We start from the raw sequence: 27,118 nt of genomic DNA on the forward strand, positions 1-27,118 counted from the left end.
CAGTGTAGATTTGGCCTTGTGTATTAGGTTATTGTCCTGCTGAAATGTGAATTCATCTCCCAGTGTCTGTTGGAAAGCAGACTGAACCAGGTTTTCCTCTAGGATTTTGCCTGTGCTTAGCTCCATTCCGTTTATTTTTTATCGTGAAAAACTCCCCAGTCCTTAATGATTACAAGCATACCCCAAATATGGAGAGTGGTACTCAGTAATGTGTTGTATTGGATTTGGAAGGACAAAAAGTAAATTCTATTGCTTTGGCAAATTCTTTGCAGTATTACTTTAGTGCCTTATTGCAAACAGGATGCATGTTCGGGAATATATTTGATTCTGTACAGGATTCCTTCTTTTCACTCTGTCAATTAGGTTTGTATTGTGGAGTAACTACAATGTTGTTGATCCATCCTCAGTTTTCTCCTATCACAGCCATTAAATTCTGTAACTGTTTTAAAGTCAGCATTGGTCTCATGATGAAATCCCTGAGCAGTTTCCTTCCTTTCTAGCAACTGAGTTAGGAAGGACGCCTGTATCTTTGTAGTAACTGGGTATTGATACATCATCCAAAGTGTAATTAATAACTTCACCATGCTCAAAGGGGTATTCAATGTCTGTTTTTTTTACCCATCTACCAATCGGTGCCCTTCTTTGCGAGGCATTGAAAAACCTACCTTGTGTTTGTGGTTGAATCTGTGTTTGAAATTCACTGCTTGACTGAGGGACCTTACAGATAATTGTATGTGTGGGTACAGAGATGAGGTAGTCATTCAAAAATAATGTTAAAACCTATTATTGCAAACAGAGTGAGTCCATGCAACTTATTATGTGACTTGTTAAGCAAATGTTTACTCCTGAACTTATTTAGGCTTGCCATAATAAAGGGATTGAATACTTATTGACTCAAGACATTTTAGCATTTTTTAAAAACATAATAGCACTCTGACATTATGGGGTATTGTGTGTAGACCAGTGACACAAAATCTCAATTGAATCACAACAAAATTTGGAAAAAGTAAAAGGGGTGTGAATACTTTCTGAAGGCACTGTGAAGAACTTCACAGGTTCACAAAACAGATACATGTGTAGGATCTTAATTTTACCAGTTTCTCACAGCAGGAAAATAATCCCACAGCAATAGAAAATGTGAATTATTGTGTGGGTTATAATTAATGGAGATTTTTAGTTAGGGCAAATCAAGTCTGACATTTTAAAGTGTAAACTACCAACTTTAGAAGTCTTTTTAAACCTTGAATACAATACAAGTTTGCATTTCCTGCTGTGCAGGACATTTCATGCAACAACACGGTGATCAAATTAAGATCCTAGCTACAGTGAGGGAAAAAAGTATTTGATCCCCTGCTGATTTTGTACGTTTTTCCACTGACAAAGACATGATCAGTCTATAATTTTAATGGTAGGTTTATTTGAACAGTGCGAGACAGAATAACAACAACAAAAATCCAGAAAAACGCATGTCAAATATGTTATAAATTGATTTGCATTTTAATGAGGGAAATAAGTATTTGATCCCTCTGCAAAACATGACTTAGTACTTGGTGGCAAAACCCTTGTTGGCAATCACAGAGGTCAGACGTTTCTTGTAGTTGGCCACCAGGTTTGCACACATCTCAGGAGGGATTTTGTCCCACTCCTCTTTGCAGATCTTCTCCAAGTCATTAATGTTTCGAGGCTGACGTTTGGCAACTCGAACCTTCAGCTCCCTCCACAGATTTTCTATGGGATTAAGGTCTGGAGACTGGCTAGGCCACTCCAGGACCTTAATGTGCTTCTTCTTGAGCCATTCCTTTTTTTGCCTTGGCCATGTGTTTTGGGTCATTGTCATAGTGGAATACCCATCCACGACCCATTTTCAATGCCCTGGCTGAGGGAAGGAGGTTCTCACCCAAGATTTGACGGTACATGGCCCCGTCCATCGTCCCTTTTGATGCAGTGAAGTTGTCCTGTCCCCTTAGCAGAAAAACACCCCCAAAGCATAATGTTTCCACCTCCATGTTTGACGGTGGGGATGGTGTTCTTGGGGTCATAGGCAGCAATCGTCCTCCTCCAAACACGGCGAGTTGAGTTGATGCCAAAGAGCTCCATTTTGGTCTCATCTGACCACAACACTTTCACCCAGTTCTCCTCTGAATCATTCAGATGTTCATTGGCAAACTTCAGACGGGCCTGTATATGTGCTTTCTTGAGCAGGGGGACCTTGCGAGCACTGCAGGATTTCAGTCCTTCACGGCGTAGTGTGTTACCAATTGTTTTCTTGGTGACTATGGTCCCAGCTGCCTTGAGATCATTGACAAGATCCTCCCGTGTAGTTCTGGGCTGATTCCTCACCATTCTCATGATCATTGCAACTCCACGAGGTGAGATCTTGCATGGAGCCCCAGGCCGAGGGAGATTGACAGTTCTTCCATTTGCGAATAATTGCACCAACTGTTGTCACCTTCTCACCAAGCTGCTTGGTGATGGTTTTGTAGCCCATTCCAGCCTTGTGTAGGTCTACAATCTTGTCCCTGACATCCTTGGAGAGCTCTTGGTCTTGGCCATGGTGGAGAGTTTGGAATCTGATTGATTGATTGCTTTTGTGGACAGGTGTCTTTTATAGCAGCGGTAGGTAGCTTAGTGGTTAAGAGCGTTGTGCCAGTAACCGAAAGGTCACTGGTTCTAATCCCAGAGCCGACTAGGTGAAAAAATCTGTCGATGTGCCCTTGAGTAAGGCACTTAACCCTAATTGCTCCTGTAAGTCGCTCTGGATAAGAGCGTCTGCTAAAATGTAAATGTTATACAGGTAACAAGCTGAGATTAGGAGCACTCCCTTTAAGAGTGTGCTCCTAATCTCAGCTCGTTACCTGTATAAAATACACCTGGGAGCCAGAAATCTTTCTGATTGAGAGGGGGTCAAATACTTATTTCCCTCATTAAAATGCAAATCAATTCATAACATTTTTGACATGCGTTTTTCTGGATTTTTTTGTTGTTATTCTGTCTCTCACTGTTCAAATAAACCTACCATTAAAATTATAGACTGATCATTTCTTTGTCAGTGGGCAAACGTACAAAATCAGCAGGGGATTAAATACTTTATTCCCTCACTGTATATCTGTAACGCTCCAACATTCTGCCCACACACCACTGTACTAGAACTACCCACTGGGCACACACTGGTGGAATCAACATTGTTTCCACGTAATTTCAATGAAATGACATTGAACCAACGTGGAATAGACGTTGAATAGATGTCTGTGCCCAGTGGGCACTAATTAGCTTAGACGCTCACTTTGGCTTTCACCAAGACCTTGAACAACGACTAGGACAGCACTCATACAGAACATGCACAATAAAACCGCAGTTATGATTTGGAGATATACATTTTTCATGGACTACTTCATAAGTGAAGATTCAGCACTCCATTTAGAAAACAAACGTTTCGGTGAGCATATCGCATGCACTTTTATCAACTCAAGAACTTTCACTCCAATGAGACAGAGAGTAGAGGTGGAGGAGAATAAAGGAACAGAAGACAAGTGATGCTAAAATGAACATTTATAATGACTCTTTGTTGCTGTGCCGTCGCAAAAATAATCTTTAAAAAACAATTCAATATATTAACACTGAAATGCTGACTTCACTGGTAGACCACGAGTCATAAAACACAACTCACTGATTTTTTTTACAAACACAATACTACAGTTACATTATATAGTCATTACCCTTAAATCTATTAATGAATGATGTTCACATAAATTGATAATAATAATTAAAAAAAGTTCACAAAAATGAAACTTTTAAAAAATCCTTTCATTCCCTTTTCATAGTTGCTGTCATTGATCAACAGTGTATCGTTATAAAAGGAACTGCTTCTGAGATGTTTCACTGAGGAAAGCAGTAAATAGACTGGCAGCATATAAAAATAGTGGCATGTCATGTCAAATGTCAAACAATGAAGTGTTTTCTGGGAGAAATGGGATTGGGAAGTGAACCATCCCAGTGCTACCACAGCTTCAGTGTGTAGGCTGGCTGGCTTTTGGCTCAATGGAGACTGCATTTGGCACTCGTATTGGCAAATATCTCGATTAAAAAGCTCCCACCCGTACTTCACTGAAATGGCTCAAGGAAAGACAGTGTTGCCCTTGTATCTTTCAGATTGAGACTGTGTCTGTGTAAAGGCATCCAAGCAAATGCTTAAGTCAAAGGACAAGTGAGGCCTAAACTTTCAAATGGTTTCTTCTCTGTCTTAATATAGAGACGCTATTCATTCAGATTGACAAAACTCTTTTTAGTTTTGACTAACATTTAACTTATGCTGACAGTCCATTTCTTGAAATGGAAAAACAAAAAGAGTTTTACAAAATTAAAAACCTAACCCAAAATAATATTTGCAATGGAGCCGAAGAAGTGTGCAAGGCATTGTTATGCTTTTTTCAATCAACATTTTAGTTAGCTTTCAACCCTTCAGAATTATCCGGATGACAAGAAAACAAACAAGTAAAAACAAAATGAAAATTCATACAGTTGTAGTCTCAGCAAAGTCTGGCAATAAACCTGGGGTCAAAATAATCCAAACACACAAAGGTCAGCTAAATTCATGGGAGGGTCAAAGAAGGGTCATATATAAGATGCCAGACACAACACCACACATAATCGTAATGTCATGTAGGCTGAAAAGATGATGAAGAGAGTTGAGGAGAAGAGGGGGCAAGCAGCCTTAACCGTCTTAGTCCTGTGTCTGATAGTTCAATGGAATCCCACCTGAGGAGGATCCTTGGGGGTTAGGTGAATGTCCAGATAAAAATTAAATAAAATAAATAATGTTTGGAATGGTGTTGACTTAGTTTGGCACTCAGTAGTGGAGGGGTTAGAACAGTGGTGGGGGTTAGTAGCAGTGCATGGCAGAAGAATGAGACAGAGAGTCAAAGCATGCATGTGGTAAAGTAGTTAGGCCATTTTAGGTTACACAGGGTTCTAAAAGGTTGTTGTCGTCAAATCCACCAACACTGACAGCGGTATGACCGAAGTAATCACATTTTTCCGGTGCTGTATTTGTCACTGATCTAAAATTATATCAGCGAGACCTTGGGATTGCATTCTGTAACGTAACTAACGTGGACTCTCTGATAACAGCACGTAGAGACGTTGTATGAGGTTGACCATGCTTTCAATGCCAATTTGTTCATAAAAATACTCCCAACCTCTAGACTTCAAGGCAGCAGAATGCAACATGACAAGGTGGAACAGTTCCCTCTCCCTCTTTTAAAGCTAGAATCCTTCATTGAAACAATAACAAAGCTGAGCGATGGGCCTGGAGAAATGTAACAACTCTCAAATTCATAGACAGAGCCATGGATGCAACGATTGACCATGCATGAAATTAACATTTTAGTTTTAACCATCTTTTGAGGCAATAAAGTGTTTGTTTATATCTAAATTGTTTATGAGGCATGTATAAGTTATATTCTTCAAGGATCAATGGGTATATATCATTAATTTATAAGTCAAAAATGTATGTAGCAACAAAGGATTCTATCTTCAAAGAGAGATTTGCTCATTGCGATTTACACAAATCTTTGCTAAAGGGAATGGAGAATCAATATTGTGAGGACTTGGGTGCCACCTTTTCAGAGAAGTCTGATACACAAACCCCTCTCATTATTGTCAATGTTTTTTTCTCTTTTTTTTTTCTTACTAAAACATTAACATCAGAGCAACAGCAAAGAATGACAGAAACGGCTGAAAATTAACATGGTTTGCTTTGTTTCACATCCAATAATAGGAGATGTCATTTGTAAAAAGTAAAGTGCATTTATGCAACACCAAACAAACAGGATAATGTTTACAGTGAGTCTGAAGTGTTGTTGAAACATATCTGTGTTATGACTATGGCCATGTCCGGCCTACCTGACTAAAGCTGAAATTGGTTCTTGACATAATATGTTAACACTACATGTAGTTGACATTCCAGCCTTGAATTCACATTTGAAGACTGATAAACATTCAACAGAAATAATGAGCAAATGGGAGTACATTCATAGATTAGATCTGGGAATTCAAGCTGTGTTATAAAAAATCTAAAAAAATATTACGCAGGTTTTGTGAGGTTTAACCTGATCCTAAAAAATGCATGCATGGTATTCTAGAAAGCAAAACACAAGAATAACACTGAATAACATTTTCGCATTTGCTTGTTTCAAATTTGTAATACTCCTCTTGGTACCTTAAGAAAACAAAATCATATCTGTATTAATATAAAGAGATGGACTGTATGAGAATTTGATCTAAAATATGTTGAATTTGGGCCAACATGACAATAATGGAATCCCTCCCAACTTACGACAAGAAACAACTTTTTAAATATGAGGCGGTTTTAACTGACTGCATGCAACGTTATGTCTTTGAACAACTCAATTTTTTTGCATTCATTTTTTCCCCTCCATATTTCACTTTGATACCATGCAATAGAAGACATGCAAAAAGATAACACCTAACTCCACGAAACACATTTTGTCTGATCATTAATGGCGGGCTATGTTATGAATGCTTATAACATGTTATGCTTAGTCCATGCTGGCCTATAGATACATTTGTGAAAAACAGCAGTGCTTAAGCCACAGGTCAAATGAACACACAAGGGATGCATGGAGTGTAAAACAACATGGATCCATAAAAATCACAATCTTTAGCTCTTCCTCTATGTAGCTATGGGGTAAAACAATGCACAAAATAGTTATCCATCCTTTGTTTTCTTAAGTAATGTATTTGATTATCTTTTCTTAACTTAAAAACATTGTTTGATTGGCACTTGATCAGCACTTCTAAACAAGTTATTCATATCTAACATTTGATCGCACATCTACAATTTCAGAAGCTGCAGAGGTCTAGTTTGGCACAGGTTGTACTATAGAGTCTATTATTAATGTTACTATCTTACCAATACTGTATAGTATTCTATACACCTCATTTTATGCCCCTGTCTTTTAGAGCATGTTTCTAATCAACAGACCAGACATCTTTTCAACTAAAATGTTTTGTATATTTTACTTATCAAATAGCAGCATTTTCATAACTTACAAAAAGTACATGTAAACCTATTAATTCAAAATCTTAGTAATTTCAAAGGTTCATACATCAAACATAACAAAAACACAAAACAGGACAACATGCTACTATATTGCTTCCAATATTCTTAAAAGTCAAACTAAATGACAGAAATATGGACGCCATATGATGAGTCATCGTAATGCACAAACAAATAGCGAAGCTAATCTTAATCAGGCTTAGTTGGCACTCTTCATCATCCACACAACGATAACATAGAGTTTCACATTGTATTGACGACGCTGGACTGCATTTGGACTACAAACTAGAATAGCTACAATAACATACATATACATCATGTTGACATGACATATTCCACAGAAATTAATTTCTAGTCAATTTTCAGATAAGAGGATATGCATAAAGGATGTCACTGTTTCAGCATGAGGTCACGAACAAGTTCCCATCTTTCTCTTGCGCTCTATCATTTACTTTTTTCAAATAAACTCCTGCTTTTGTTAAAAGGCTGAAATAGAAGTTCTGTTTGGTCAACCAACAGACATTTGCTCATTCAACCAAGATTTGCTTTCTTATTTTGCTTTCCAGTAGAAAAAAACACATAACCCCCCCCCTTCCCCTAAAAGGTCATAGATCACGATGTAAGCCTGTCTAAATCCTACTTGTTCTTCTTTTAGTAGGGAATTTGATACCGTAGTTTGAACCAATGTTGCTTGTTGGTCTTGTGGTGTGTCACAGTTTGGAGGCAGGTGTTCTGTGCATTTTCGCCTGGTGAACTCTATGGGCTGTGAAAATATTTGCATACCCTTATGACCTATGGTGCATAACTGCTATCAATCACTTCGGCACTCCCTGCAACCCCAGACGTCAGCGCCTATGAGTAGACAAGACAGGAGGGAGGAGAGAGAGGGGGAGCAGAGTGGCGGCGGAGAGAGGGGGGGGAGCAGAATGGAGGAGGAGAGAGAGAAGGGAATCTGGATATAGGAGCGTTCTAAAATATACTAAAAATACTATATGAAGGGTGGGAGAAATGTCGAAGTAAGTAATGTAATGAACGGAAAGAGAGAGAGAGAGAGAGAGAGAGAGGACAATGTATAGATCAGACAGCTCTAGAGTAGTCTCTCTAAACCAAGTCTAGTTGCATTGCTTATATTATTAAATTCACCTTGATTTGTGCTTGTATTTTAAATCAGCGTAAACATTTTGTGAGGTTAGGGCTAAAATATGAAGGTTTCTGAACCCCACGGGTGGAAGTTACAGATATTTTAACTGGAGTGCCATTTCAAATAACTAGTGGACCATTGAGTACTGTTATAAGTCACAGCACATCCCTTCAGAAATACAATGAAAGGGAAACGTGTATTCAGTGAGTCAAGGTAATGGGGCTCGTGGCTAGTGCCATGCCATGCGGAACGCTCAAACACAGAGTTGATAGTAAGGTGGGGTAAAGGTAACTTCTTTCTCAAGCAACATTCCTTAGAATAACTATTGAGTAGGTATGGTAGAGGAGGGGCGTTGTCATTTCACTCATAAAAAGAGAGTGTTGCTGTTTCTTTGATTCTCTGCCGCTATCCCTTCCGGTCCTGTATTATTGAAAGCCAATCACAGAGCTCTGGTTACAAAAGGATAAACGTGTGAAATGGAAAAGAGGGTCAGAATAAGATTCAGGGACTGCTGTGCAGGAAAATAAATGTAGTAGGAGTCATTTGGGTTAATAAAAGACAATATGGTTGACCGATGACTCTGGACTCCTCAGTAGAAGAGACTTCCATTAATATGAATGTATAGCAGCTCTCTGCTGTGCAATATTATTGGTAAACCAAAACATCTCCAAGACATCACATTATGGATGTTCTTGTGGAGATGTTCCTTATCTCACTGCTCGGCTGGTTTTGCTCTAGAACATGCAATGCATGTGTGTCAGCTGTAGGCCTATTTATTGGATATGTACATCAAAATATGAACACTTGGCTCAAGAAGGGACAGGCACACTTTGCGTTGTGTCTTCGTTGTGTCTCACAGTGCAGTCATAAGAGACCCAGTGTACTCGGATGAAAACCAATGTATAGCAGCACATAAGCAAGCAAGGGTAATCTTTGTGTGTTTGAGAATGTTCTAGAAGACAATTACCCCCCCCCCTGCAATTATCCTTACAGAATGTCAGCGAAATTTTTCAGCAACGCATTGTGCACTACTGCCAATGTAAGCTAACGTCAATGTCTGCTTTAACAGGTTGAACTGACCAACTGCATAAACTGTTCGACTCCATATTTGTATTGACTCTGATTGGGAAGAATGGTTCACAGAAAACTCCAAATGGTTTCAGTCCAAATGTGTTTCATGGTGACTCCATTAATGTCTCTCTTGACTACCAGCCACCATAAATCTAAAGCAATCGTCTTCTCGGTCACAGATAAGGTTCAAACTGCTTTTCTTAACAAAACTGCTTCGTGGTGCTTCGTTCCCTTGGGGACTCTTCTGGTTAGATGTTTCTTCAATTGAAAAGGTAATGTAACATACCTCAAGCTGTGTATAGTGCTGTCTTCCCTCTCGGATACGATGCTCCTTCCCATGGGGGTTTAATCAAATTTCTACATAGGAGTATGTCCCAAGGCGCAATATTGGCTGGCAAACTCAAAGTACAGGGCCAATTTATGACAACAGGATACAAATTATTGGTTTTAAACCAGTAACTATGTTATTCGGATCTAAACTGCCCATGGTGGTACAAGAAACAGTTTGCCATGGCAGCTAAAGGAGAACTGATTTACTGTGGTAAAATATTAAGACTGACAATCATAGCATGAAATCCAGTCTTACTTTGCGCACATAAAGGCAGAACTAAATCCCGTAAACTATAGATGAGTGGACAACGCTTGGCATCTTACAATCAAGGAGATGGAGAGCAATCTCCAAAGGGATTTTCAGTTTAGGTAATACAGGAGATATAGGCCTATCTGTAGTTATGTTTTCGTAGCACCAAAAGTGGTGTGTATGTGGGTGGCGGTATACATGTATGAATGATTGTCTGTGTGTGTTGCTGTGTATGTGTGTGTACATTCCTGTGTGTCTCATCTATCCTCTCACATTGAACATTTGACCCCTGATCTACACTCATATATAGTTACTGTGCAGTTCTGGGTTAAAACTATACATATCTGTCACTGCAACTCAATATTTGATCCTCGTTAATAACAAAATAACAATAATACTGTCTTTACATTCATATCAACCCGAATTCACAGGTTTAAATAATCTACACGTGTTTGAATGAGACCATATTTCAATAAATAATTGATGAAAATAAAAATTATAACAACCAAAGTGTTAAAATCTCAATTTTGATATGAATCATAAAGTGGCATGTCATTAATATTGTGATATCCGTTAAGAATTTAAATTAAAATGGATTCCTAATGGTCTTGGACGACCTCTGGTGAGCGTCATTTAACCTCTCTCATGTAGACAAGGCCTTTTTGCTTTGTTCACAGGGAGCGAGGTTAACATTAAAGGAACAAGGCATGAGCAAACAGCCATCTCTGCTCTTTTAGCTTGTCTGGAACCTCAACTGACTCAACTCACCTGGAGCGGAGGTCTGCAACTGAAGCTGAAAAACCCACACAACGATAGAAGAGAGAAACGGAAGAGAACGAAACCCAAAACAAACCCAGCTATGAGGTTTTTGAATGGGGGTGAACTCGTGCGCTCACCCCTGGATCTGCAGCTTGGCAGTGGACCAGTTAAGCTTTACTTTGATCACCATCATCAAAAGGACTCATCACAACTTTTTTTTAAACATCAGGACCTCGGTCCTAAAAACACAATCACAAATCACACAAACTTATCTTGGTTTTCTCTACGCCTCCTCCTCCTTTGTGATCTTCTCTTTTTAATACTGAAATATTGAATGGATATTTGGACGATTTTTTTCCCTCGCCGTGACCCTCGATTCCCTTTTATTTTCTCTGTCCACATCCTTCCTTTATTCTATAAATCTTTTCCGTTTAGCCCACCTTCTGTGGGTTGGTGGCACGCACACCCTGCTCGTACGTGATCCGCTGGCTGATCAGATACTGGGCGGCTTGCGTTGCCGCGGGCGACCCTGTTATGGTAACTTTACGGTTTCGTGTGCCGGGGATAAACTCTCCCTTTTTGGAGATCTGGATGCGGGCGCCCGTCAGCTCCTGGTACTCCACCAGCGTTTTGCCGCCTTTCCCCAGGATGGCGCCCACCAGATTCTCGGGCACGGCAATCTCCACCACGTCTTTGGCCCCGTCTCCCAGCTTCTCTGTGGCCAGCAGGGAAGAGGCCATCAGTGGGGAGGAGGCATTCAGGTAGCCGTTAGAGGCCCCTGTGGCGGCAGCCAGCGAGCCCAGGGAGAAGCCGCCCAGGCCGACAGCGGGATGGCCTGAGCCGCCAGAGGCATCGCTGGCATAGGAGGCCAGGAGGTTAGCGGCGGCAGCAGCGGCTGGGTTAGCGCTAGCAGCCACGGCGGCCAGGACCCCGGAGGCGGCAGCGGGGTTGAGGCCCAGACCCAGGGTGTTGGTGTTGTAGCCATAGCTAGCCAGCGTGTTGAGGGCCGAGGTGATGGCCAGCAGGTCGTTGCCAGAGAAGCTGGACATGGTGCCCGGGAAGCCGCCCATTCCTGCCAGGCTGGCCTGGCCCAGAAGGCTGGAGGCAGTGGCGGCAGCCGCGGCGGCATTGGGGAGGACCTCGGCCGAGTTGGCGTAGGGGGAACCGGTGGGGTTGGAGTTGGCCACTGGGCCTGAGATGTTGGAATAGCTGATGTTGAGGCAGCTGCTGCTCTGAGGGTCCTCCTGGATCTTCTGCACAATGATCTCCACGGCTTTGCAGTTCTGCTCGGGCTCCCCGCTGATGGTGACCACGCGCTCCTGCAGGTTGATGCCTTCAGGCTTCTGGGACAGCTGCACCCAGGCACCCGACTGCTCCATCACCGCCTTGACTGTGGCCCCGCCCTTACCGATGATCAGCCCAGCCGTGCTGTTGGGCACAATCAATTTAGCCTGCAGAGGAATGGTGAGAGGGAGGGAGGGAGGGAGGGAGGGAGGGAAGGAGGGAGGGAGGGAGGGAGGGAGGGAGAGAGAGAGAGAGAGAGAGAGTAATTGTAAAGTAGGAAAGAGAGAGAACGAGATAAAGATATCTCTCACAGAGTCATTCTACTATCCCAGCCTCCTGCTTTACTCAGCAATTTGTTAATCCCAGGGGTTAAGGCTGCAGCTGCTGTCCAGCTCTGTGGCACTGTGGAGGACCTAGTGGGCGGTCGGCCGTTAAAAAGAACCCCATGCCTTAACATATTCCTGACCCTGTCAGGGCTCGGGTTGTGGGGCAGGTGCCCGGTAAGAAGGGCCGCCCCTGTCAGACAAAGTGTGCGGCAAGTGTGACTGTGTTCTTGCCATGTGCTGACCATGTGCCCTTATGACCAGGGTTGCCATGTCCAAGGTTTTCCGTCCAAATTGTGCTACTTTGAAAACAATGTTGCGGGTGAAAATGTATTGGTCGCGGGCTGCAGGTTTTTGGCTTCTAAGTTGAACCGCAGCCACCATTGCATTTCTCTTTAAAACAAAAATGTATTTCACTGTGAAATGCTGACTATCAGGCAGTGAGGCAGGCTGTACGTGAGTGTACGTGAGTGAGAGGAGACAGAGCAGCACACGCGCATGTCATGACAACTTTTTACCAGTTGTAGGTTATTTAGATTGTCATTATGGAGACAACTATTTCTTTCCAACCCTTTTTCTATAAAACATGAGCATGGTCGAACTGATGCGCATCAAGAAATAACGGTGTCATAGCACTGGAAAACGACTTAAGGCGCATTAGATAAAACATTTGCTCAGAGGTGGTTTAAACACCATGTCGACTTTGCTTATGGAAAACCATATCAAACAAAGTGTTTTATGCATACTCAGTTCTTGGGTCTTGAAGGCTGAGCTAGTGGAAATTTCAAATGGAAGTTATGGATCTTCCTCGTGTGCTTCTGTTATGGGGAAAAGTCCTCAATGGAACTGACAATTAAATGTGGAGAATGATATCTGTTGGCCATCAAGTAGCCTATTAATTTATCTACCATTGTAGGCTACTGTAGCCTACCATTTGATACAATAAATATGTTCAAATGGCGATATCACTGGAGCCATTACAAATCAATTAGTGCCACTTGTGTAGCCTACCTGGAGCTGGCAAACGGATTTAATAAATAGCCTATAACTTCAGTTTATTGTTGTTGTAGCTTTGTGTTATTATGCAATTATTAATTAATTAAATTGGAAGTTATCAAAGCTCTATCGCAATTGCTGATCAGTTGTTAGAACGCATTAAATTGATGGTTAGTCAGTCAGATTAGGCTAAAGAACCTGGCAACCCTGCTTATGACTCTGACATGTCAATACTGTAGACATCCAGACAGATTATCAGTGAAGGAACATGCTTTGATCTGTCAAGTATGATGGTCGGTCAGGGCTGGCTGACCGTGAGTGGACCGTGCCTCACCTGTTTGACGCGGTCGGGGTTGACAGTGGTCTGTGGTTGCAGTATGCTGACTGGCTCTGTTTTCTGGGCGCTCTGAGGCATCTCGCGGACTTTCTCCGCGATGAAGCTGTGGACGCCATTCAGCGCCTCGACCGTACCCTGAATCAGACACACACGCTCTGTGGTTCCTGTGTGGAGAGAACAGAAAACATATACATCTCGGGGTATCAGTACTACTTTCTTTGGGATCACAGTCTTGTGAGAACGTAGACTCTTGTGCCTTGGGGTCAGCGTTTTCTATGGCTGTATATCACTTGCAAGAGGCTTCCTTGTTCAATTTAAGGAACAGGATTTCTTGGATAAAACATGTTTTTGCCAAGGACCTGTTTTACTAAAAGTAGTACATAGTGTTGCAAAGCAACCCCATTTACAACTGAATAGCTACTTATGCAGTGACTATTTGCAGAAAAAAAATGGATGCTCAAAGTTTGATAACACAGTTTATTTTTACAGTGGTGCCAATTGCTAACCTATCCCATAATACTCTACCCCCCATATAGGCGCTCAAGAGCAGCTAAAAGAGTAGGATTCCTCCTAAATGATGTAACTCTTCCAGGGCCCTGAATTCAGGGCCTTTCCTTTCCCCCCTACCCCCTCCATAGACTCCACACACCCTTCCCTCTTCCAGGCTTCTTTTTACACCCCGTTGTCGGCCCTACCGGAATTCCGTTGCCATGGTTAAGCAGCTGCGCTGTGGAAACAGGTGATGTAACAGCATGTCCTTTCTACAGCCTGCATGCTTCTCTTCCTTTGACTCTTTCTCTCTTACTCCCCTCATCTGCCTTGCTGTCTTTCTCTCCTTCCTTCTCACACCACCAGCTTTACAATAAGCACTACATTGTGTTATATCTATCAAAATACAAATTAATGAATTGACTCTTGAAATGACTTGCTGGTGAACAGCAATCTGATCAAATCCAACAATCCAATAAGTGAAAAATGTATTCAATGCTAGTGAGAAGACCTTTTAACTCGGGGGAGTTCTCTGCTAGCGACAAGAGTCATCCTAACCTTCTAACTCAGGTCAGTTTTCTCCTATCAGGAAGACCAGCTGGTTGAGACTGGCCTGTTAGTTTTGCGGGTCGACATCGTTCCACTCTAGCCAGTCCGGGCCATTTGTGTTCCTTTCCTGTAAATGTGATTCCATCTGCCCAAACAGGATTGGGTGACACACATCTGCCCTTAGAAGAACTTGTCGACGTTCAGGAAATGTCCGTCAGAGTTATCAAAACACACAGCCCACACAGTCTGGTGACGGTCCAGGATCTCACTCAAACTCGATCCAACTCCCAACTCTGGCTGGTTGCCACTGTTCCTATCTTAGAGTCCGAAGCGAAGACATTCAACCATATTGTCTTTCACTAGTTATGCTATGTGGTATGGACAGAGTATAGTCCCTATGGGGCTACTACTGTAGGTTGCTTCATGGGTTTATGTATACTTGTGCCTGTGCCTCAAAATGCTGTTATGCATTGACTGAGACTGATTAAGAACCGCAATGGTTTTTTTCCAAGTGATTTGGGTGGGATTGAGGTTGGTGTACTTGACAGCGTTATTAGGAGCAGTTATAATGTAGGTTCTGATATGCGTGTAATAAAAATTAGAGTAACAGTGTGTTTAATCTTAGAGGGAGGTCTGGCACACAGGGCAGCAGTCCCCAAGGCAGAATTAATTAGGACCTTGATTCTGGAGTCCAGTGGTTTCAGTCCAAAGCCTGCAATTTTGTAACTGTAGAGGGCTATAAAGCAGTAACAACTATCTGCGTTTCACTCTGAATACTAAAAGGCTGTCTTCAAAGCATTTCAATGAGGTTACTTAACTTTGTAACATGCTTTTTGGGTCGAACTACCTTACTCAAAATGGACTGACGGTGTCGTTTTTCAGGGTGAGGTCAGTCTTTCTGGTTTTCAGCTAATCGAAAACATCAGCACCATATTCCTATGACATCATAACTATTTTATCTGTTCGTGAAGCACAGTGTGTAACTTTATATGCTAGCTGGGCTGACGGCCAGCTGCACAAAGCAGGGAGCCTGGATTGTTGGTTCTTTGCGCCCTTACCAGGGACTCTCAGCATCATTTGCAGCTGCTGTGAACATTGTGTGTGTGTGTGAGGTGTGTGTGTGTGTGTGTGTGTGTGTGTGTGTGTGTGTGTGTGTGTGTGTGTGTGTGTGCGCGCATGTGCGTCTGCACATTAATGTGTGCACGTGTGTGTGTACAGTATGAGTGAACAGTATGTTGTTCACATACTGGGGTATGGGTAATTCTGTCATGTATGGTTTAAGTAAGGATGCGATCGAATGACAAAAAGGGGGCTGGGGCTGTTCGTTACTAGGCAAACTCTTTAGAGACGGCACAACGCCATCTAATCTGGATAAAACTTCCAAACTATTAAGAACACGTGCTATGAGAAAAACAGGCTCAGGAGGGAGAGAGAGAGGGGAGGAGGAAACTTGGCGTAGTGAGAGAGCCATTTGAGTACAGCTGGGGCACTGTCACTTCCAAGGAGAGAGATTGAAACAGGCTATTTCTGGGCCTGCCCCCCTGTCCCCTCTCCTTACACACAATCATGCATCATTCACACCCTTCACTATCTCTAGTCATCTATGTTGAATGCACTGTACACTGGTGGATGGGAGACTGGAGGTGGATGGGATTCTAACCGGGGCTATCACTATTGAGCGGATTGCTGGGTGGAATGTCTGTCTGTCTGTATCCTCGTTGTGCTGTAGGTAGGGTAAGCCAAGGCAGCTGCAGTGTTACAGATTAAGGGGTGATCTGTGCATATTGGTATGAACATGACATGTCAGCATAGGCCTCTCAACACAGAATGGAGACTGAAGGAAAAGTCATTGCAATGGTATAGCCTACCTGTTTGTCATTAAAAACACGTTAGATAAAATATTGTGGCCGAATTTACAATGTGTTTGCATTTAGTTCTGTAGGGAATAAATCACGAAAGGTAGAACGAACATGAAGGTTACAGACTTGCGGTGAGGAACAAGGTAGTAAAAATAACGTTTCATTGATTAGCTTTGTTGTCTTTTAATTCCTTAGTAAGAATAACGGGTGCAAACTTTGAACAGGTACAAATGCCTCGTACAGTTGAAGTCGGAAGTTTACATACACCTTAGCCAAATATATTTAAACTCAGTTTTTTCACAATTCCTGACATTTAATCCTAAAAAAAATTCAGTTAGGATCATCACTTTATTTTAAGAATGTGAAATGTCAGAATAATAGTAGAGAGAATGATTTATTTCAGCTTTTATTTCTTTCATCACATTCCCAGTGGGTCAGAAGTTTACATACACTCTATTAGTATTTGGTAGCATTGCCTTTAAATTGTTTAACTTGGGTCAAACGTTTCGGGTAGACTTCCGCAAGCTTCCCACAATAAGTTGGGTGAATTTTGTCCCAATCCTCCTGACAGAGCTGGTTTAACTGAGTCAGGTTTGTAGGCCTCCTTGCTCGCACACGCTTTTTCAGTTCTGCCCACACATTTTCTATAGGATTGAGGTCAGGGCTTTGTGATGGCCACTCCAATACCTTGACTTTGTTGTCCTTAAGCCATTTTGCCACAACTTTGGAAGTATGCTTGGGGTCATTGTCCATTTGGAAGACCCATTTGCGACCAAGCTTTAACTTCCTGACTGATGTCTTAAGATGTTGCTTCAATATATCCACATATCTATTTTGTGAAGTGCACCAGTCCCTCCTGCAGCAAAGCACCCCCACAGCATGATGCTGCCACCCCCATGCTTCACTGTTGGGATGGTGTTCTTCGGCTTGCAAGCCCCTCCTTTTTTCCTCCAAACATAACGATGGTCATTATGGCCAAACAGTTCTATTTTTGTTTCATCAGACCAGAGGGCATTTCTCAAAAAAGTACGATCTTTGTCCCCATGTGCAGTTGCAAACTGTAGTCTGGCTTTTTTATGGCGGTTTTGGAGCAGTGGCGTCTTCCTTGCTGAGCGGCCTTTCAGGTTATGTCGATATAGGACTCGTTTTACTGTGGATATAAATACTTTTGTAACTGCTTCCTTCAGCATCTTCACAAGGCCCTTTGCTGTTGTTCTAGGATTGATTTGCACTTTTCGCACCAAAGTACGTTAATCTCTAGGAGACAGAATGCGTCTCCTTCCTGAGCGGTATGACGGCTGCGTGGTCCCATGGTGTTTATACTTGCGTACTATTGTTTGTACAGATGAACGTGGTACCTTCAGGCGTTTGGAAATTGCTCCCAAGGATGAACCAGACTTGTGGAGGTCTACAATAGTTTTTCTGAGATTTTGGCTGATTTCTTTTGATTTTCCCATGATGTCAAGCAAAGAGGCACTGCGTTTGAAGGTAGGCCTTGTAATACATCCACAGGTACACCACCAATTGACTCAAATGATGTCAATTAGCCTATCAGAAGCTTCTAAAGCCATGACATCATTTTCTGGAATTTTCAAAGCTGTTTAAAGGAAAAGTCAACTTAGTGAATGTAAACTTCTGACCCACTAGAATTGTAATACAGTGAATTATAAGTGAAATAATCTGTCTGTAAACAATTGTTGGAAAAATTACTTGTGTCATGCACAAAGTAGATGTCCTAACCGACTTGCCAAAACTATAGTTTGTTAACAAGAAATTTGTGGAGTGGTTGAAAAACAAGTTTTAATGACTCCAACCTAAGTGTATGTAAACTTCCGACTTCAATTGTAAGTGATTGAAAGTTGGTATTCAGTAGTCATAAAAGTATGCCTTATGTACTTTGAAGAACTACTAAAATAGTGATTTTGTCAGACAGCATAGGCAGCAGCTCTATAGAGATTAGATAATGCTTGGAATGAAGTAATACATTCATCAAATAAAACAAATATTTTATTAAATTAAAGTAATGGGAATAAATGAAGTGATAAGCAGTAATGGGCAGTCACTACCACCATGGGACTTTTATTAATTGTTTTATGCAGTGTTGTTACAGCATTAAACCCACATAATGTATTGTGCCTCCTGAGCGGCGCAGTGGTCTAAGGCGCCCTAGCTGTGCCACTAGAGATCCTGGTTCGAATCCAGGCTCTGCCGTAGCTGGCCGTGACCGGGAGACCCATGGGGCGGCGCACAATTGGCCCAGGGTAGGGGAGGGAATGGCCGGCAGGTATGTAGCTCAAATGGTGTTTGCAATGCCAGGGTTGTGCGTTCGATTCCCATGGGGGGTATGAAAAATAAAAAAATAATGTATGCACTCACTTACAGTTAGTAAGTTGCTCTGGATAAGAGCGTCTGCTAAATGACTAAAATTTTATGTCCATTTTTTTAAATCTAAACTGGAATTCGAAAAACATAATAAAGTTCTGAGATTACTGTGTGTTGGTCATTCGAAGTAAACAACGCCATCAACCAAGTTTTTGGCCGCATCCCATCTACCTAGCGGGCCGTATCTGCATTCGCTATGAATGCTGGACTTTGTGGTTCACTATTAGCAGACAAATGAATACACAGGAAGTCGAAACTTCCCGAGTTTCGAGTTTTAATGACTCCAACCTAAGTGTATGTAAACTTCCTACTTCAACTGTGTATTTGGTCATATAAGTGTACAGTGAGGGGAAAAAAGTATTTGATCCCCTGCTGATTTTGTACGTTTGCCCACTGACAAAGAAATGATCAGTCTATCATTTTAATGGTAGGTTTATTTGAACAGTGAGAGACAGAATAACAACAACAAAAATCCAGAAAAACGCATGTCAAAAATGTTATAAATTGATTTGCATTTTAATGAGGGAAATAAGTATTTGACCCCCTCTCAATCAGAGAGATTTCTGGCTCCCAGGTGTCTTTTATACAGGTAACGAGCTGAGATTAGGAGTACACTCTTAAAGGGAGTGCTCCTAATCTCAGCTTGTTACCTGTATAAAATACACCTGTCCACAGAAGCAATCAATCAATCAGATTCCAAACTCTCCACCATGGCCAAGACCAAAGAGCTCTCCAAGGATGTCAGGGACACGATTGTAGACCTACACAAGGCTGGAATGGGCTACAAGACCATCGCCAAGCAGCTTGGTGAGAAGGTGACAACAGTTGGTGCGATTATTCGCAAATGGAAGAAACACAAAAGACCTGTTAATCTCCCTCGGCCTGGGGCTCCATGCAAGATCTCACCTCGTGGAGTTGCAATGATCATGAGAACGATGAGAATCAGCCAAGAACTACACGGGAGGATCTTGTCAATGATCTCAAGGCAGCTGAGACCATAGTCACCAAGAAAACAATTGGTAACACACTATGCCGTGAAGGACTGAAATCCTGCAGCGCCCACAAGGTCCCCCTGCTCAAGAAAGCACATATACATGCCCGTCTGAAGTTTGCCAATGATCATCTGAATGATTCAGAGGAGAACTGGGTGAAAGTGTTGTGGTCAGATGAGACCAAAATGGAGCTCTTTGGCATCAACTCAACTCGCCGTGTTTGGAGGAGGACGATTGCTGCCTATGACCCCAAGAACACCATCCCCACCGTCAAACATGGAGGTGGAAACATTATGCTTTGGCCGTCAAATCTTGGGTGACAACTTCCTTCCCTCAGCCAGGGCATTGAAAATGGGTCGTGGATGGGTATTCCAGCATGACAATGACCCAAAACACACGGCCAAGGCAACAAAGGAGTGGCTCAAGAAGAAGCACATTAAGGTCCTGGAGTGGCCTAGCCAGTCTCCAGACCTTAATCCCATAGAAAATCTGTGGAGGGTGATGAAGGTTCGAGTTGCCAAACGTCAGCCTCAAAACCTTAATGACCTGGAGAAGATCTGCAAAGAGGAGTGGGACAAAATCCCTCCTGAGATGTGTGCAAACCTGGTGACCAACTACAAGAAACGTCTGACCTCTGTGATTGCCAACAAGGGTTTTGCCACCAAGTACAAAGTAATGTTTTGCAGAGAAGTCAAATACTTATTTCCCTAATTAAAATGCAAATCAATTCATAACATTTTTTGACATGCGTTTTTCTGTATTTTTTTGTTGTTATTCTGTCTCTCACTGTTCAAATAAACCTACCATTAAAATTATAGACTGATCATTTCTTTGTCAGTGAGAAAACGTACAGAATCTGCAGGGGATCAAATACTTTTTTTCCTCACTGTACATTGAAGTAACATACACACAGACTTTCTGGAAGAGTTCCGGCCCATTGTGTGAGATGGTGTAGTAGTTTAATTTTACTTTGGGGGCCCTAGCAGCACCCAATCAAATCGCTGCCAGCACCCTCTGCCTGAACTCCTCACTCATCACGATGAGGAGGGGGAGGGGCAGAGCAGGTGGTGCCCTATCAACACATCCACCACCCAGCGAGAGGAAGAGGATACAAAAGCACAACTGCTTCAATGTGTTTTCTAGGTATACAAAGTAATAGTGTTGCACTGTATTTAATAAAAAACTTTCGGTACTTCTGTCAAATGTGTCTCACGTCGTCTACTGGTTGAGAGAGGATCTGTCTATCAGCATAGCCGATGTCCCCTTATAGCACGAGAGCACCGTGCCTGCTGCACTTACTCATTGCTGGCTCTAGCCTGTCCTGAGGAACCACTACACTCACTGGGAGTCTGGGCTGCATCATCACTTATGCTGCACAGAAGTTAACACACTTGAATAATGCAACACGGCATCATGGCATGTTGAAATGTTGAAACTAGCAACGCACATGCCCTGCCCACCTGAGGATCTGTCTTTTTCAGCCATCTATTTCCTGTGTTTGAGGGGTGCTAAATCTGCTTGTCACTTAAATCTCGCTGGATTGATTGCTTTAATTTTACTCCTGCAACCGCTGAAATGCTTGTAATGACCTGTCAAACACACCACAGTAATAGCTGAAATGGGCTCAATGGGATATATTGGCTTTCCGTTGAATCTATAAGAATGCTAAAGCTATGTCAGAGATTTAACTCATCGTCTCGACACTTACATCACAAGAAAGAGAAGAAAAATTGCTTTATTTTCATGGGTGTCCATTTTTTGTGGAATTGAATTTTTTTTATAATTTAACACAGTTGAAATGTTTACAAATTAGATGCGCTGAAATGAAAGAAACTTTTGAAAATGAACACTCGGATTATAACGATATTATGTCTGATCTCGCAAACAATGTAAAGTATGTTTAGGTGAGTGCAGTTAGGGTAGACAGAGAAAGTGTTTGGTGGTTGCAGCCCTGTTCCTCCCCTTTACGTTAATGCATTCGTATATGCAAATATACCGGGATTATAAAAATTCCAAAGCTTGGAGTATCTTCATTCATTGGGCATTTATTAGAATTGTTTTTAAACCCTTTTAACAATTTCGATGACCGTTGCTATTGAAGGTGTTAATTTCTATTCACAAAACAAAGCTTACAGCTGAAGCTTACATCAATTGACTACCCTAGTACCTTGTTTGTGATCATATAGAATCCATGATGCAAAATACTGCTGATTTCAAAGCTGATTGTCACCAAAAACTTTATTCATTCACTTCATCTCCCCTGCCTCACATCTCTCCCAAGATCATCCTTGCTCAAGCCTAAACCTTAGTGTGTGTATGATGTCATGGGTCTTAAAGAGACTGCACACACTTTTATAAAAGAAGAGATTGCTTCTTCTATGCAAATGTTGTTGATCAGTACAATAAAATAAGCCCCAAATGGAAGGGAAACATCGTTTTTCATCTGTAGCCCCATGAATTCAGCCAAAACAAGCTCAATAACTCAATGCATGCACACACTCCTATTGAATATGTTTTCACCTGTATTGTAAATAGGCCTAGGCTACATATTGATTTACCCAGTTTATCAATAGACTAGAGATTTACCATTCAAATAAATGATTATCATTATATTGTTATGTAGTTAGATTAGTAAAAAACAAAGTCAAATTGATTGTATGCTTGTATAATTGAGTTATTAATGCATCCATTCAAAAATCTAACATTTCAAATGTAATGATATTGAACTCAAAAGATCTGTATGGATCGAGTGCCATTCTGTGACTGGCTAATACGCCTTATTTTTTTCCCTTGGTATAGTTTTGGTATCGAGCATTGTGATGCTAAACTTATCGGTATTGAAGTCAAAATTCTGATATTGTGACAACAGTACAAAGTAGTGCTTCTATATTGTATGCAAAAGTAAGTCATTACTAGAGTTTATCTGTCTGGAAGTGACCTGGCAACTGGAAGGTTGCTGGTTTCATATCCTAGATGCCATTGCCTGCTGTTGTGCCTTTGAGCAAGGCACATAACCCCCCACAACAATAGGCGCCCAGCGTTGCAGCCCCCTGCACCTCTCCAAGAACCTGTATGTGTGTCTTACGGAGGGGTTGTGTTAAAAGTGGAAGTCAAATTTGTGTGCAATTGGCTAATAAAGTCATCTTTATCAACAGTGAGCCACTCGACACCTCTTATTTTCCAGCTGGTTGAAGCTTCCTCAGCCATGAAGGACAAACGCAGATACTTTACTGCGGCTCTCACATTTTCTGCTCCGAACACAAGATGCTTCAGCACCAACCAGAGAGTGCAGTGACCTCCATCAGTGTGGGGTCATTGGGAAAACATGAGCATCTTTTTCCATGTTGCCATGTTTTTTAGAACAATGCCCTATTGAGCGACTAGTGCTTTCAGTGTACCTTACATGTCCTCAACATTGGAGAATGTGCTCTCTCCATCTTGGAGTAAAATGGCAGCCAGGCAGATAAGCAGGAAATTGATTCAATGCAGTCTTTGCATTGTAGCAGAATGAAGAATTATAGTACTTCTGGGGAATACAGACGTTTCACAGAAATTGGATCAGCTCCCTGCTAAGAGCGCAGCCAAATTGAAAGAGAAATTGCTTGTATCTATAAATGCGATTCCTGAGTCAGTAGCAGCTGTAGCATCTAAATAGGTATTTTGTCTGGGTAAAAATACTGTGCATTTGGATGGCTGGATCAAACTCGTTGGGTTCCCCAGTTGGAATTCAAACCGCAGTGTAGCCAACAAATAACGTCTTGTACTGAACTTGGATTCAGAGTGTCCGATGGTTTTGGGGGCTCTTACTTGGGTGTACGCCTTTACATTTGGACAATTTCATCAGGGGACAAAGTGGGATCCAATTACCTGGGTAGAAGTCTTTGGATTTGGACAGCTTGATGGTGGCGCCCGTCTCTTTCTGCAGCTGTACGATGGTCTGGCCGCCCTTGCCAATTATAGAGCCGGCCGCATAGCTGGGGATCAGCACCTTCAGGAAGTACTCACCCTCCTCTGGAGGGACAGAGAGCGAGAGAAACGAACAGACAGGAGAGGGTCAGAGCTAGTAAAGAAGCTGAAGTCTACACACATATACACCATACTGCAAGTAACCCAGCCACCTCAGCCGATACACGCCTGCAGCACGGAGTAGGCTACAATTCACTCTGGCTCCATTCAATCATTCTCAATAGGAACATGTAAGCGTCAGATCAGATGTATACACTTGAATAGGTAGCTAGCCACATATATTTTTGTCAGGCTGGCACTTTGTAGGGAGGTATCTAGAGGGATTTTTCAGTTCGGAGTGTGATTCCTTTGTAGCCTCTAGTCCCATATTTCATCAGAGTTTTGTGACACGTTCTGTGTTCTGTCCCAGATTTCCTGTGGAGTAAATGCTGACCTCCTTTCCAGTTTGCAGAGGTCTAATTATAACTGTTTCAAGGAGTTTTAGTATCCTTTATCAGAATCTTCTGACAAAATATCTATGGTTCAATCCAACTCCTACAATGTAAAAAATAAATAAATAATCTCAATCCGAGAGACAAAGGGGAGCATAAACAATTATAGGATGTAGTAACATTACTCAGAATATTACTCACACAGGACTATGTCGAAACACATCAATCATATGCTTGCGGTGCATGAAATCCAATCCAGTGTGATCTGGAATAATGACTGTTAGAGATGCTAGCATAAGGTACTGAAATCCCTCTGATTTGTTCAAATTGGATACTGCCAAGAAGACAGACTCAATCTCCTCCCGTTTAAAAGGGGGTTCAGTGGCTTACAACACTGTCTTGTATCAGTCAGTGATTGATATCATGTCAGCTCAAAGAATTGACCGATCAAACCTTCTATTCTTCATCCTTATAATTGAGAATGTTCCCCTCCACGTACTAGCTAATCAAGAAGACAATCATCACCCAGGTGAGCAGTGTGTGTCAATCCAAACAAATCCAGATTGGGTAGGCTATATTCAAGAGCAATCAACCCAATGTTGGGATTGGACACAGTGCCAATTACTGTGAATACCAACCCAAATATGGTGGATTGGTCACAGTTCCAGTCTGCTTAAGGGGTGGCTGCTTAGTTCATTAACTGTAGATGAACCAGAAAAGATTTGCGACTGGGATGTCTCACTTCCTCTTCCGTCTCTGTACCAACCAACACTTGGTTGTGCTATTCCAGACATAAGTCATCAACAGGGGAGACAGACATGCGAACTATGTATGAACCTGTGGGCACAATTACTACTCAATATTACCCCAGAAATCAATGAGATAATAGTAGCCTACATCATTCTTCAAACATCTGTGCTGGTATGACCCAAAAGGTATCTAGTATGATTTTTCAGATATCAACTACTAGCTTTAACATTCATTTTTTGAATGAATGACTTCAATTTGGGATGTCTTCAATGCTTCATCAGCAAGGGTGACGTCACTCTGTCAAGAACGTACATTCAAAGAACTGTTTATATTAGTATACAAAAAAAAAATTATACAGACCAGCACAAAAAAAAGATAATGGCAATATCACAACATTGTTGTTCGTTTTAAGGGTGATTTTGGTTGCCAACGCCAAGATGCGTGTTTGCCTGTGTCGTCGTTGTATAGCTTCATGCAGGGGGATGGATCTGCAGGCTCATCCAGGGAAGATGGATGGATGGAGGTCTGCACACATCAATGTCACTGTTCTAAGACTGACCTTCTGTTTGCCTCCTAAATGGGCTCATTAGATCCTGATCACAATGAATGTGGCACTGTGACATCTAGGGATTTCAGTCACTCTACGTGTCAGCTCTCTACTGATTATTTTAACATGCCCCTCATGTTCCATTTGGATTTTGATAGGTCTCTAAAAGTCATGGCACGTTGATATCTCAAATCCAACGTCAATTCTGTTAATTCAGACTAAAGGACCTTCCTCACTGCTCACACATTAGACTACTTGAACCAACATTTGCATGAAAGTTCACACCACTTTCAACACATTTATAATGTAAATCCCACTAATGAATGATAGAGCCTTTCTGAGAACATCCATTAGTCCTCTATCAAATGGAGAGAAACCCTTAAGACACTCTGACACTAACCATACTCCTTTAGCCAAAGTCCTTTTCCTGCTTGGATTTCTGCTTTGTACTCCATTCATCTTCCCCTTTCAGAGAAAAAAGTTTTCCTTTCAGGAAAAAATTATAATAGATGACCTTGATGAAAAAGTAAAGACCATGGCTTAGACATTGACATTGTCTTCATGGAACTACAGACTCTATTCTACTGTCCGTCAGAGGACAAATGTTATTACAACTCTCCACAAAGGACAAACTGAACAATAAGAATGGAAATGTCCTCTATTAGACTTGTGTTGGCAGCGGTGCACAAGTCCCCGTTTCTATGTGAACCCAGCAGGGGAGAGCATGCCATTGAGATTCACTCGATTGCCCTCACAGCAGCGTTTGCTGTCATTAGTCAATAATTCATTCCGTCCTAGCGTCTGAAAAATCACACTAACAGGTTTCAATGGCGTCATGTGGTAGAGTAAACATGGCAATCTGTTGCTGCAATCCGTCAGGGGAATGGGAGCAGTATGGGGAGCTAAGCCAGTCGGGGGTGTTGAGTTCAAACCCCATGCATCCAATACTGGAGGGATGGCTTGGGGCTTGGAGGAGAGACACGGACACTGAGCCAAACGTGTTTAGTGAAGTCACTGAAGAGGGGTGGGTCAGGAGGAAATGCCTTGTGACCACCCCCTCCCCCCCCCACCCCCCTCAAAATACCCACTCTGCATTTCAATGAACCAACCTGCCGCTGACAGGCAGCAAGGACGATGGAACAAAACAGGCAATAATGAGCAGATTAGATTTTACATAGTCAAATATAAAGAGTTGAGGATGATAAATGAATTCAACAAGTCATGACAAAAACAGTTTGGCTCTTACCCATTCTGAGATCTGCTGGTAAAATCCTCTGTCAGATCGCCATCAATGCCGGGGTACAATCTCGTAAGGGTACCTTAACGTTAGGCTAGTCATAGGTGCAATGGTGGCGTTGAGGAATGCGGCCAGTCAACCTTTTTCACAGAGGTCTAATACATCAGTGGGTGCAAAAAAAAGATTTCACCGCAACATCCAAGCCATGCCTGCAGCTGGCCAGAGCCTCAATTGTCTGAGAAAATGCTAATGCAGGCTCTCAGTATTTTCAGTGAAAGACGCCACGCATTGTTCAAGCCTGCACCGGTTTGAAGGGGGGGGGGTCTTCCCTGCCGCATCACCCTTTT

General features: G+C 42.0%; 1 protein-coding gene across 1 annotated transcript; it reads right to left on the reverse strand.

Annotated features, from left to right (window-relative positions):
* Positions 1–3,531: 3,531 nt before the first annotated feature.
* LOC121537616 (RNA-binding protein Nova-1-like) lies at positions 3,532–27,118 on the reverse strand. The gene is made up of 4 exons (XM_041845200.2): positions 26,781–27,118; positions 23,708–23,851; positions 13,567–13,733; positions 3,532–12,080 (listed from the first exon to the last, which is right to left on the reverse strand). Exons 1-4 carry the CDS (start codon positions 26,782–26,784, stop codon positions 11,061–11,063), a joined length of 1,335 nt encoding a protein of 444 aa, XP_041701134.2. The 5' UTR covers positions 26,785–27,118; the 3' UTR covers positions 3,532–11,060.

Source organism: Coregonus clupeaformis, chromosome 24, assembly GCF_020615455.1.
Source record: "Coregonus clupeaformis isolate EN_2021a chromosome 24, ASM2061545v1, whole genome shotgun sequence".
Taxonomy (NCBI): Eukaryota; Metazoa; Chordata; class Actinopteri; order Salmoniformes; family Salmonidae; genus Coregonus; species Coregonus clupeaformis.

Bases quoted from the DNA above. Each gene is read 5' to 3' on its own strand.
- LOC121537616 (XM_041845200.2), bottom strand. The intron at 13,734-23,707 runs GTAATTGGATCC...CTCTCCACACAG, and splicing joins ATCCAAAGACTTCTACCCAG to GAACCACAGAGCGTGTGTGT. The intron at 12,081-13,566 runs GTGAGGCACGGT...ATTCCTCTGCAG, and splicing joins ACCCCGACCGCGTCAAACAG to GCTAAATTGATTGTGCCCAA.